The 12,374-nt window shown below is 46.7% G+C and overlaps 2 protein-coding genes and 1 long non-coding RNA gene across 8 annotated transcripts in view; 1 reads left to right on the top strand and 2 right to left on the bottom strand.

Moving 5' to 3' along the window:
* The window catches only part of LOC307203341, a 71,893-nt gene that overhangs the window by 14,774 nt on the left and 44,745 nt on the right, over positions 1 to 12,374 (bottom strand). The gene's annotated exons all lie outside the window — the stretch shown is intronic.
* Positions 1 to 12,374, bottom strand: part of MAFK (MAF bZIP transcription factor K) — a 31,718-nt gene that overhangs the window by 11,035 nt on the left and 8,309 nt on the right. For 2 of the 6 annotated variants that reach the window (XR_013833154.1, XM_079954067.1), the window contains exon 1: positions 4,296 to 4,650. The exons of 1 other annotated variant lie outside the window; for it this stretch is intronic. Coding sequence is in view for 1 of the 5 variants with exons in the window: in XM_079954067.1 (XP_079810193.1) it covers positions 4,296 to 4,362 (67 nt within the window). In the remaining 4 variants the exon portion in view is untranslated. Of the gene's footprint in view, positions 1 to 2,009; positions 2,115 to 2,142; positions 2,562 to 4,295; positions 4,651 to 6,881; positions 6,906 to 12,374 lie in introns of those variants that run through there. 3 more of the 6 variants (XM_079954071.1, XM_079954069.1, XM_079954070.1) reach the window with 3 other exon arrangements.
* LOC307203155 (lysosomal alpha-glucosidase-like) overlaps positions 12,033 to 12,374 on the top strand; it is a 41,592-nt gene continuing 41,250 nt past the window's right edge. The window contains exon 1 of the mRNA XM_079953735.1: positions 12,033 to 12,144. The gene's annotated coding sequence lies outside the window, so the exon portion shown is untranslated. The remainder of the gene's footprint in view (positions 12,145 to 12,374) is intronic.

Genomic DNA, 12,374 nt, shown 5'->3' with positions numbered 1-12,374 from the left:
CTCTGTTGCCCCACAACCCCAACGTGAAATGAAAACTGCTGCCTTAAAGAGAATAAATTAACAAAACTAGCCTTTTTACAATATAAGACGCAGGATGTGGGGAGGGAGAACTGAAGCAACATCATGCCCTACCCTGGCCATCAGTAGCCATTTCTGCTAGTTGGGGCACTGAGTGGAGCTACTAGAACTTCTAAGTCTCAAGTTGTCCCTGATTTCCTCCTCCCTCCCAATGCATTTTCCTTATGTGAGGTGTCTTTTTAGATTACTAAAAAATAAACTAAAATATTAAAACCAATCCCTGCCCCCAGGTCTGCAATCTATAACTCACGCTAGGGAGCTTTTCCTCAATTGAAGAGCAGGATACAAATTATTTAAATAAATGAGATAAACAGGTCTATGATTTCAGTCTCACCTATGTTATTACAGGCAAAGACAGGGATTCCCAATTCTCAATGATCCTATCAGACATCACAGGCATGCAACCAGAGCTCACTTAAAGAAAGAAGCAGCAATGATTATACAGGGTGAGTCCTTTAAAAGAGGCCCCGTGGATATACAGTACACATGTTCCATGGGGCCTCTTTTAAAAGACTCACCCTGTATGTGTGTCTAAGAAGTTGCATACAGACCCCTGGGTATGTAACACTGGACCTTCCTTGTTGAATAGGCATTCTGTGTGTGTTCATGTTAGGCATGAGAGCCCAACATAGAGCTAGTTGCCAGCATTCACTAGACAAAGAAAGTATCAATATCTCAGATTGTACATATATAGGAACATAGGAAGCTACCTTCTGTCTAGCTCAGTATTGTCTACACGGACAGGCAGCAGGTGTCCAGAGTTTCAGACAGGAGACATTCCTTGCCTTATCTGGAGATGTTGGGGACTGGACCTGGGACCTTTCGCAAGCGCTTCATCGCTGAGCTATGACCCTTTCCCATTAGAAAACCACTTTATACAGACTCAAGGCCACTGGTCCACATAGCCTAGTGTTGTCTGTCATAATGGGCAGCAGCTCTCCAAAGCTTTTCTAGTCTTGCAACCACAAATCATTTTATGTACACTGCCAGGGTGGGATCTGAGTTCCTCTTTCTGCCTGAAAAAGATGCGCTCAGCCACTAAGGTGCTTTGCGCCTGAAGGCATGGAACCCAAACAAAATCTGGCTATTAGGCTAGGGAAGGATTGTGGAATAACAAACCAGAACACCCGATAGGACCAAACACAACAGCGGCTTAATCCACACTCAGAGTGGCAAGATGGGAGAAGATGAGAAAGCAGCCCGAGTTAGACATCATTTCTGTCCAGGATTTTCATGTAATTACCAAGTTATTGAGGTAGGGAAGAGCTCCTCCATCCCTACCTCCCGTCTCCCACACCACTGTGTCCACAGGCCTACAAAGACTTTAGACCCAATTTTTATCAATTTGCTTATCCTGGATTCCAGCATTTCATGATGCCAATCTGATTCTCCCCCCCCCCCCCGCAACGGTTTAAGTGAGGGGGTTTCTAAATTTGGAACAGTTCCTTATCTGTTTGGGTGCCGTTCATTCCGTAAAGCTAACCTTTTCTTCCCCAATCTCAACAGCTCTAGCCGATTGCTATTTTCTCTGTACAGTTTTTGAAAAACCATGCAACAGTATCTTGGAAATCTGCACAAATTTATTACAATCACAGAATCAGGGTTAGCAGATAGCAGAAACAGGGAATATGTTCCCCCCCCCAATTAAAAAAACAACACACACAAACTTTTACTTAAGACACCCCACCACCCCACACGAAGGTCACCTAAGAGCTAAGGGATGATAACCTCTGGCCTTAGTCCCCACCCTGCTAAAGATTTCAACAGTGCAAGTAGAAAAGTGAACAAATCTCTGCCCACCACCACCTGTAAGCCTCCCAAATCTCAAGGCAAACAAACAAACCACACAGGAAAAAAATCACAAGACGACAAGACAAGGATGGTGGAACAGGTTGCAAAAGAGAAAGAGAAAAATGCAACGTTCTCCTCACTTTGTGGGGTTCTCTCGCCCTAAGGCTGAGGGAGGGGGTGCCCTTCTGATCTTCCCCGCTGTGTGGAAATGTGGCACACAGCAGCGACGCCTCCTCCCCACTCGCCCTGAGGACGGCTGCCCTTCACTCTCACCTCAGGTACACTTTGCAAACTACACCCCTTCAATCAGCGCAGGAGAGGCAGTCTGCCTGTCTAGACCTCGGCGGCAGAGCCTCCACCTGCATCGCGCAGCACGGATGGATGACACAGTTGGAGCGCCTGTAGGAGAAGGGGGAGAGGGCAATGCAGCTGTGACATCACAGCAGCTTCCTTCTCCCCTGCCAGCCTGGGCCGGGGGAGCGGAGGGTCTGGGCGCTCAGGGCTGTCGCGCCTAGCAAGCACAGGCGGCTTTCGAAAGCTGCAGCGCCGGGCGTAAGGAACCTTAGAAGACAGCCTGGACCGAGTTCTCCCTTCTCCCCTACAAGCTCCCTTCCGGAGAAGGAAAACTTGTCTCCATCCACCTCTACATCGTGTCACACGTTCTAATCATTCATTTTTATTTTTTTTTAAAGGATACTCAGCCAAAGCATCCCAAGCATGATTCCCTTCCGATAGTTGCCATGGTGACCTTGGGAAAGTAGCCAACCCCGAGACGGTAACCATGGAAACAAGAGAAGCCCAAAAGCAAATCATGACTTGGGGTCATCTCTGTGCAAAGACACTGGGAGGACAAAGGGAGAGTCAACAAACTCAATTGGTTTCAGGACACTCTTTCCCGCCCCCCTAGAGAAAGTGAAAGGGGGAAGTCCAGCAGGCTGAATGGAGGAATTTGAGCAGGGGCGGGGCGGGGGGGGGGGAGCCGGTCTGGCTCAGCCACAAATGCTTCTCCCTTCACTTGTGGTGATCAACACAGTTCAGTTTCACGTGACATGCGCGCAAAATTGAAAACGAGAGAAGGGATTGCTGCTGTGGAAATGAAAACATTCCCTTTCAGGGGCCCTGCACTTCTTGGGGACATAGCTGATTTGCACCAAGTCAGATCACTGTGTCTGTCTAGCTCTGCACTCTTGGCCCCGACTGGCAGCAGCTCTCCAGGGTTTCAGGCGGGGGTCTCTGCCAGCCCTGCCTGGAGATGCCAGGAACTGAACATGCAAAGCAGGTGCACAGCGATGGCCTAGCCTCTCTCCTCCAGAAACTCCCACTGAACTACGGCCATGCTTCTTTAAAGAAACAGATGTGGAATAGTGTGATACAGAAGTTCCCAAAATGGTCCACTGACCACCAGTGATCCATAAGCGTTATTCAGCTGATCCACTGCATGTCTGCAAAAATGCATTTAAAATCGCACATCATATAGCACAACACATTACAATTACTACAGCAGTCAGAAAAATCATTAAGTGGTCCACCAAAACCCTCAGCAACTTCCAAGTAGTCCATACATGGAAAAGTTTGGAAGTCGCTGGTGTAATACAATAAAGAAAAGTACCTCTGAGTAGATACAGAGTGCCTTCCCCTCACTGCTAAGCAACCACACCTTGCAGTTAAAACAGGGAGGCATCGTTTGAGAGTCTGGACACCTGTTAGAAATCAAGCACAGCTCCCAGTAATCCTGAGTAGCAGTGTGAGAATGCAGCCCAAATATTTTAAAACTCTGAAAGTCTGTAGGTGCTTACAGAGGCTCTTCTGCGTCGCTGGTCAACTCTGTGCTGATACACTGAATGTGACTGTATTTGCCAATCCCTGTAGGAACTGGAAAGACGAACAGAACTGACAAAACTAGTAGGCGATACAGATCCATTACTAAGGTAGCCGAGGTGTGGGAGGCAAATGAGGACAGAATGAAGAAGATGCAAGAAAAGGGAAGGACTCAACAGGCTGAGGAATTGTGGGATATATTTTAGGAAGTGGAGGGAACTCTTATTTCTACAACAGCATCAATATAACTCAAGCACCGAGTGCAGTAGCAGTGTCCTAAGCTTGATGTGAGCCAGGGCTGCCAAGGTACCTAGAATTCATTTCTTCTTGGAATGAGAAGCAGGGGGCAAAGGCAAGGACTGCCTAACAAAAGTGGGTACTGAAGGGCAAGAGACTCGGAGGATCCCACACACAGGGAGGCTGCAAGTGGGTTCTAGGCCTTAGGATCTCCCAGAGAGAAAAGCAGGAGGCTTTGGAGGGCAGCTGAGAGCGGTTAAAAGCCAGAGGAGCAAAAATCACAGGCAAGCCACATAACGGGAAATGAGAAAAGGTGGGGCGAGGCGGTAGAGAGCTTTGCAGAGAGCTGGAAAGGAGCCCAGCAGCGTTACCTTGGATTTGCAGAGCCCTTCCCAAGCCCTTGCTCATTTCTGTGCAGCTCTCCTCTCCCGCCCTCATGTTTGGACTTTGCCGTGCACCATGGAAGCCTCCTTGCCGCTGCCCCGGGCACCTCCCGTGTGGAAGGCAGGTTGTGCAAGCAGGAGACGCATGAAGGCAGGAACTCTGCAGGGTCTCTCTCTCTCCTCCCGCCAAAGGTTTTCGGTGAGAAAGTTAAGGAAGCAGAGCGGGGATGTGGCGGGAACAAAACAAGCTCAGTTCCCTTCCCTGTGTATGTACACATACACACACACAGCATGCCTTAGGCCATGCATCCCTTTGGTGCCATAGCTATGCAATGAGTCACCAGCTGTTTACAGAGTGGGAGAAAGCTCACATTCCCACAGAACCAGAAACACTTCCTCCTCCTCCTCCCTGCCTCCCCACCCCAACCCCTATAAGGAGAGGCATACACTGGAGTCTTCCTGTACTTGGCAGGGCTCTACCAGAAAAGGGAAGCAGAAAAAAAAAAGTGAGAGAAAGGGAGGGAGGGAGAGAAGGCCACATCCCACTAGCAGACACAAAAAGGCTTTTGATCCTGGACCTGGAAATATTCAAAGCACTTCTCCCCTCCCTTCTGCCAGCTGATGGGAAGGCTAACCCGAAGCATGCTCAGAGATGGGAGGAAGGCACAGGACTGGGAAAGTCCAAAGGCTGAGAGTTGCTGCTCTTCCATCTGCCCACCCAACCAGCTGCTATTTTTGAGAACGCCCTTCGACTTCCTCCCGCCTTCAGGTCACCTGCTGCATCTTTATGTCTCCTGCTTTTGCTGCTGCACCAGACTCTCATACTTGGTATGTGTGTATGCATGGATGGATGGATTGCATGAGGCAGCAGCAGGGATGTGCAGCACTTTGGTTGCATCTCTTCAGGGCGGAAATAAGAACCTAAGAAGAGCCTGCTGAATCAGACCAATGGCCTACCTAGTCCAGCATCTCACAGTGGCCAAACTGATGCCTTTGGGAAACCCTCACGCAGAGCCACAACCACAAGAGCTGGCTCCCCTCCTGCAGTTTCCAGCAGCTGGTATTGCAAAGCACTGCTGCCTCTGACTGTAGAGGCAGAACAGTCACCATGGAGAGCAGCCATTGCTAGCCTTCTCCACGAATTTGAAGCCATCTAAGTTGGTGGCCCTCACCGTCTCCTGCAGGAGTGAGTTTTATAGTTTTAACAATGTGCTGGCTGAAAGACTTAAAACTCTCCCAGATCTTAGAACATTCAGCTTCACTGGATGTCTATGATTTCTACTGTTATGAGAACAGGAGAAAAACTTCTGTCTGTCTGTCTGTCTGTCTGTCTGTCTATCTGTCTATCTATCTATCTATCTATCTATCTATCTATCTATCTAATTTTATTAACTTTGGGGAAGATGGGAATCTCAGACCTATCTCTCTCAATTGCATTATACTAAATCTCTCCAAATTGCTCATTTTCATTTCCCCACACTGTCATCCACACTATGGAAAATCCTGACAAGCTGTAGCCCTCAAACACTGGCTTCCGGCCATTAGTACCTACTAAGGAAACATCTAATGATCATCACTGACCACCAAGACCACAACAGTAAACTGTTATTAATTCTCACAGTGCTTAATATGTGACATTATTCTACATTGATCATTATGTTCTCAGAACATCCTCTATGAAGCTAAGCCAAGAGACAGCAACTTATCACAGACGATTCAGGACACTTAATGGCTGTGTGGAAATTTGAACCCAGCTCTCCCACATCCATGCTCAATGCTACGAATTTCCACTTAGCAAGTGTAACTATTGCAAGTCATTACAGTCATGATTGGCCATGAAAACCAAGAGGAGTCAACCAAACATGACAGCATGCCATGAGATTTATAACTGCTGTCAAAAGTAAATGGTCAAAAAAAATACAGCATTGGAAGCCTGGAAACATCCAGGATACTTCCCCTAACCCCACTGTCTTGCTCCTCAACTTGATCAAAAGCCGTCATCAGGGATGTAAAAAACAGAGAGAGAGAGAGAGAGAGAGAGAGAGAGAGAGCGCTATGTACTTCTCTCTGCTACTCTCAACAACCAGGGACCTGCTCCTGGTCACCATATTGACAGACATGTTTGAGGAAAATAGAATGGTCACTATAAGCACACCAGAAAAAGCAAAACATGCTGAAATAGTTACCTGCAGTGGGTAATTTATTGTTTTTTAAGCTGCAGGCAAGCAGTATTGCAGAAATGCTTCTGGTGCTTTGGGGCTGGAGAGCAGAAGATAAGCACAACTACGGCTTCTGCTATCAGGCCAGGGAACCCAGGGCCACTGGGAGGCTTCCTCCCAGGAAGAATATTAAGGCAATGGGGAGACCAACCTGGCCCCACCCTGCCTGAGTAGACACGCAGTTCCAGCCGCTGGTTGCCCCAGGGAGCGCAGAAGCAAGCAAGGGCCACTCTGGAGTCTGGTCCCTTCCACTGGCTGAAGGACCGAGAGCCACCCATTGCTATTCAGGCAACACCACCAACAAAGGAAGAACAACCTGGCCCCAGGTAGATGTAAGTGCTCTCCAAGAGCTCACCTTGAAAAGCTCCTCTCCCTCCAGTCCCTTTTCTTGGTGCCTCCTGCTCTTTTAGTCTAGCCACTTTGGGAGACAGCAATTATCTAAAAAGCGGGATAAGAAATACAGTAAATAAATGAGATAATGCTGGATAGCTCCAGGGCAGCTGGGCAGGAAGGAGGCTGGAAAAATTAAAATGTGCCGTGGTGCTTCAGAGGCTCATTCCAGCACATGAAAAGCTGGTGCTGCTTATAAGCACCAATAAATCATTTTGGCCATCCAGTTCTCTCTCTTAGCGGAAGCCAGCTTTTTATCAACAAGTCAACCTGCATGTGTGGTCTGAATGAGGCTGCTGGAGCCACGAACGCCAACAGTTCTCATCTCCAGTGCAATTATTGCTTCAGCCTGCACGGGTAACTCACTCAAGATTGCCAAGGTACATTCCCTTGCTTGTGAGTAAGGAAGAAAAAACTCCTTCAGGCTGCCTTCATTTATTTATTTTATTGTGTTTATTACATTTAGATACCACCTTTATATTCCAAGGATCTCAAGGTGGTGCACATGGTCCTCCTCCTCCCCATTTCATCCTCACAACAACCCTGTGAAGTAGGTTAGGGTAAAAAGATGGTGACTGGCCCAAGGTCACCTAGTGAGCTTCATGGCTTAGTGGGGAATCAAACCCTGCTCTCCCATGTCATAGCCCAACATTCTAACCATTACACCACATTGGCTCGTCTCAGCTTCTGGTGTTCCTTAGGCTTAAACAGGAAAACGCTCCCCTGTTCTATCAATCCATACTCAAAACAGGTTCCCAAGCTTCTGCCTGGGGTGGCCAACTTTTTTTTTTTTAATCTGATACCAGGAAGCAGCCAGAGAAATTTATTAAATGATTATTATCAAAATAATGTATATACCATCTTTCATTTTGAGAAGAAAAATCAAGGCATTTTGAAACAAGTAAAAGCCAACAGCAAAATCACAAGTAAAAGCCAACAGCAAAAAACAATACACATTATAAAAATACAGCTACCCATAATCAAAATACACAGTATAAAATTTCATCGACAACATTAAAAATGCATAATTAAAATGTATAATGAACAAGCCCATTGAATGGCATAACAGTTACAACATCAATTAGAACAGGTAAACTCCTCAATTTTCAAAAGTGGCAAGCATTCACCAACAGCGTCCCTGTTCAGCCTATTGGTCCTCATACATCCAAGGACTGGTACAGCTTCTGCACAGCCTCTCCTGACTCAGAGGTAACAGAGAAACATCCTGATGATTACTCCAAATGGCTTCATACAGATGTTAAAATAGCACCTTGTGGCACCGCACAGCTAAACTGTCAGGATGTAGACACATCCTGGCCACCAATCTGGCTACTGGGCTAAGTTGAAGGTGTTCCTACCAAGATAGAATTCTCTATACAGCTCAGAAACCCAGTTACTTCAGAGACCACCTTACCCCTTGTAACTTAAAGCTTTCAAGCTGTAAAGTTCGGCTAATAATTATATTTACAATTGACATCCATTTGCTAAAATGGATTCTCTGCCCCCCCCCCCCCCGAAAATAACACACGGGAAAATTTCCCACCCCACAACAGTGACCACATCACTGCCATTTTCAGGAAACTAAATCAGGTTGCCCAGCAGTGCCAAATATCACTCTCCTGTGGCAAGAGTACAGCATGCTCAACGAGGTAAGGAGCAAAACTTCCCTCACTGTTGTAAGGTTGACAAATTCAGTTTCTCTGGGTTCAGATTTTGGATTGCCTGGGTAAAATATGTTACACGTTGAGGGTGATAGACCATTCATAATCTGGCATCACATACAGAGATTGGATGAATGGCGTTTGACAGATGATGGTGGTTCGCTGCCTTGGTCAGTATGAGCTGACAAATACTAAGCATTTCTTCTGATTCCATTTTTTTCTCCCACTGTCAGTATGAGCTGACAAATACTAAGCATTTCTTCTGATTCCATTTTTTTCTCCCACTGAATCTCCAAGGGAGGAAACCTTACTCCATTAATACAAATGTATTTCTGTATTGTAGTATATTTTTATTTATGTATTTATTTTCATTTATTTTTACATTTATATCCCACATTTTCTCCAAAGAGCTCAAGGTGGCACAATCACTTCTTCCCCTCTTCCATTTTTATCCTTACAACAACCCTGTGAGGTAGGTCAGTCTAAGAGTGAATGGTCCAAAGTTACCCAGAGATCTTCATGGTCAAGTGGGGGTTTGAACTCTGGTCTCCCAAGTCATACTTTGTCCTTAAACGCAGAACTATACCTGCCTCCCCCACCCCACAAAAAAGTATTGATCTCTTGCCACCTTCAGACCTAAGCCCTCAATTGAAACAAATAGACCCACTGCGCTTAACTAATATTCTGCTTAGGTTGCAATCTTTTACACACTTACCTGGAAGTAAGTCCTGCTGAAGACAATGGGACTTACTTCCGTGTAGACAAAAGATCACGATTTAGTCATTATTCTTTCTTTTATCTACATTTCTATGATTCTATGGAAACATAAGATAGTTATCCCTAAGGTTTTTTATTTTACTTTTTATAAAATATCCCAAACTCCAGTATTTTTCTTTAAATGAACACATTAACCAAAGTCCAACAAAAGGAATCACAGGGGCCAGTAAACACTAAGCATGGAGTGTTGCTTGCAGGGAGATGCTTCCACTCTATCCTTCACAAATTTTTTCTCCTGCTCCATCAATCCTCACTCATACACGGTCAGCCCATTAACCACAACAACATAGCAAGGGTGGACATTCGCAATTATCAGAATCATACAGACGGTGAGCATATGCAAAGATTTGCCTTGAACTGGTGGTGGTGGTGGGAAGGAGGAAAAAAAAAGGGAAACAGGTGAGTCACAGTGTTTACATAGCAGGGAGAATTCACCCAGCTGGCCAGGTTCCTGTTTCCCTAGTGATCGGAACCAGCAGCGAAAAACGGGCAGGAGCAAAGCAGGAGGCTGAGAGAGGCTTCTGCCAAACCACGGCTCTCTGGAAGAAGGCTGGATGGGGATCAGAGAGTCTGGGAAGCAGATGCTGCAGATAGTCTTTGGTTACAAGGGAAACAAATGCAGAGGGAGAGGCATGTCTGTGCTTTGGACAACACAGATTGGCAAAGATCTATGGAAGAGACCTATCAATGGACAGGGATAATGGCAGTGTAATCCACCTGGATATATGAAGCTGCCTTAGACCAGGTCAGGCCATTGATTCGTCAAGCCCACTGGTATTCACACCAGCCTTTGCAAAGCAGGTGCACTTTAATTACCGTATTTTGGACTACAGGTCCCATCATCCAGCATATTGGCTGGAGCAGGTGGATCAAAATATCTGGAGGGAGCCAGATTGGGGAAGACTGGTCTACTCCAACTGAACGTGGCCCTCCAGGACCTCCAGCATAGGTATTTCCCATCATCTGCTACTAGAGGTCCTTTTAATGGGAGATGCCATTAATCGCGGACCTTTTGCATTCAAAGCACATGTTCTGCTTTTTCAAAAAGGTTGTAACCCTCATTCGCCTGTTTTGCACAGGCGTCTCCAAATTTGAAGCCCAGGTCCTTGCACACTCAAAGCAAGAATTATGCTCCTGAAACTCAACACTTAAGTATTGGCGCTTAGTGTATTCTAGAGAACCCTGGCGTTCCTCAGAAGCTTGTTAGGCATACCTCAGTGAGATCAATAATGGTGAACTGATTTCCTGAATGAGCATTATGCTCACCGCAACACATCTTCTCCTACAATGCTCAATGACAGGGGAGCATCAAGTGTGGTGGGTTATGAAAGAGCACCCACTGCTCACTCAGGGTAGGGGTTGGGCCCAACCGCAAGTCCATATAAGTCACGTTTTCAGAACACCGTGACATCCCCAAAATGTGCTATACTATTATTTGGCTCCTTGATAGATGATCAGATGTGAAAAGAGAATCCAGTGGGGAAAGGGTCTAAGGCAGGGGTCGGCAACCTAAGGCCCATGGGCCACATGGGGGTCGTTTAACCAGCCCATGGACCCCTGCTGCCTGCTCGGGGACCTCCGCCGCCTGCTTGGTTGACTCCTGTGCGTCATGCTAAACCGGGATGAAACAGAGCGGGGACTGCCTTCTGCGATGCTGGGCGGCTTCCCATTGGCTGCAGGAAGCTCCTGCAGCCAATGGGAAGCTGCGTACGCCTCCTCCATGCCGGAAGGAGCGTTTGCACGTTCTCCGGACCACCACAGCATCTGCAGGACTGTGAACCGGCCCAAGCCACAAAAACATTGCCGACCTCTGGTCTAAGGGAACCTTTTTGAAGGGGAGTTTGTCAATCATACTTCCAAGAGGCGCGGACCAGGCTTTTCAGCTGATGAGTCTGAATCAGTTCACCTACCACCGTGCTCTCCAGGGAGTCCCCAATGGAAAAGGCAGAGGGAATACTGGGGCCACCATATGCAGCTCCAACCCAAAGCACTGCCGCTTTAAAGCATCTAACATAGATAGATGCTTGACCACCAAAGAGTTCAGCTGCCTTTCCCCAGGAGCTCTCCAGACGCTGAACAACTGCTGCTCCAGGTTTGATGGTCAGCACCTTGCAGACTCACAGCTCAACCAGAACTGGAGAGTGAGTTCAGGCGGCACAAGACAAGTTATCACTACTGCAAATCTCACTAGCATGAAACACAACACACTAAGAGTTCATTTGAAGATGCTGCAAATATCACCAGCATGTGCTGCCACATGGCATTAATAATGCAGTTTCCTAGCCCTTAATCTTTTATAGCTTCCATAAAGTGGAGGGGGCAGCTGTGGTTTCTTCCACCACCATGAAACTCTCAATACAGCCAAGGCTGCAAAACTGAAAATAATGCAATCTCTAGAACCGTTGCTCTTATGAAATACCGCTGCCGCCGAGACCCTTTCTAAGTTAATCTGAAGCCACTAAACCATTTCACAAAGCCCAGCTCAGCTCTTTCTTTTCTGATGCAATCCGTTCCAAAACAATTTTATCTGTGACAAAGTCCAGGTTTCAGCAACCCCCTTTTCCCACTTGCTCATTTGGTCTCTCTGTAGGTACAAAATAGGGTTAATTATCCCTTGCCTACGGCTCTGCTGATACTGTGCACTGCTATTGGGTAACACGGGTGTCCATCATGTTTAGGAAGTGACTGCAAGAAGGAAGGCTTCGCTGCATTACAGCTTGTACATGGAAGGAAGAAAACACAGCAAGCAGGCCAGCAAGTTGCGGGTTTTGCCGGTGCAGAAGCAGCAAGGTAAATGAATTAAATACTAAACCACATCAGGCTGACTGGGCTAGTGGTTTGAGCAGGGCTGCAGTGTCAAAACAAGAGGGCCTCAGAATCCCATCCACAAAAAGAGGCACAAACTTTCCACCTTAAGAGGATGGAATACTCTATTTTCTGCTTCTTTCTCTACTTCCAAGAACCTTTTTTTAAAAAAAAAAAAGAAGCCAGCAAGGAGATTGAAGGGAAGCAGAATCGTG

This window comes from Podarcis cretensis, assembly GCF_951804945.1.
Source record: "Podarcis cretensis genome assembly, chromosome: 14".
NCBI lineage: Eukaryota > Metazoa > Chordata > Lepidosauria > Squamata > Lacertidae > Podarcis > Podarcis cretensis.
The sequence above is the reverse complement of the archived record's forward strand: the minus strand, read 5'-3'. Positions and strand labels throughout refer to the sequence as shown.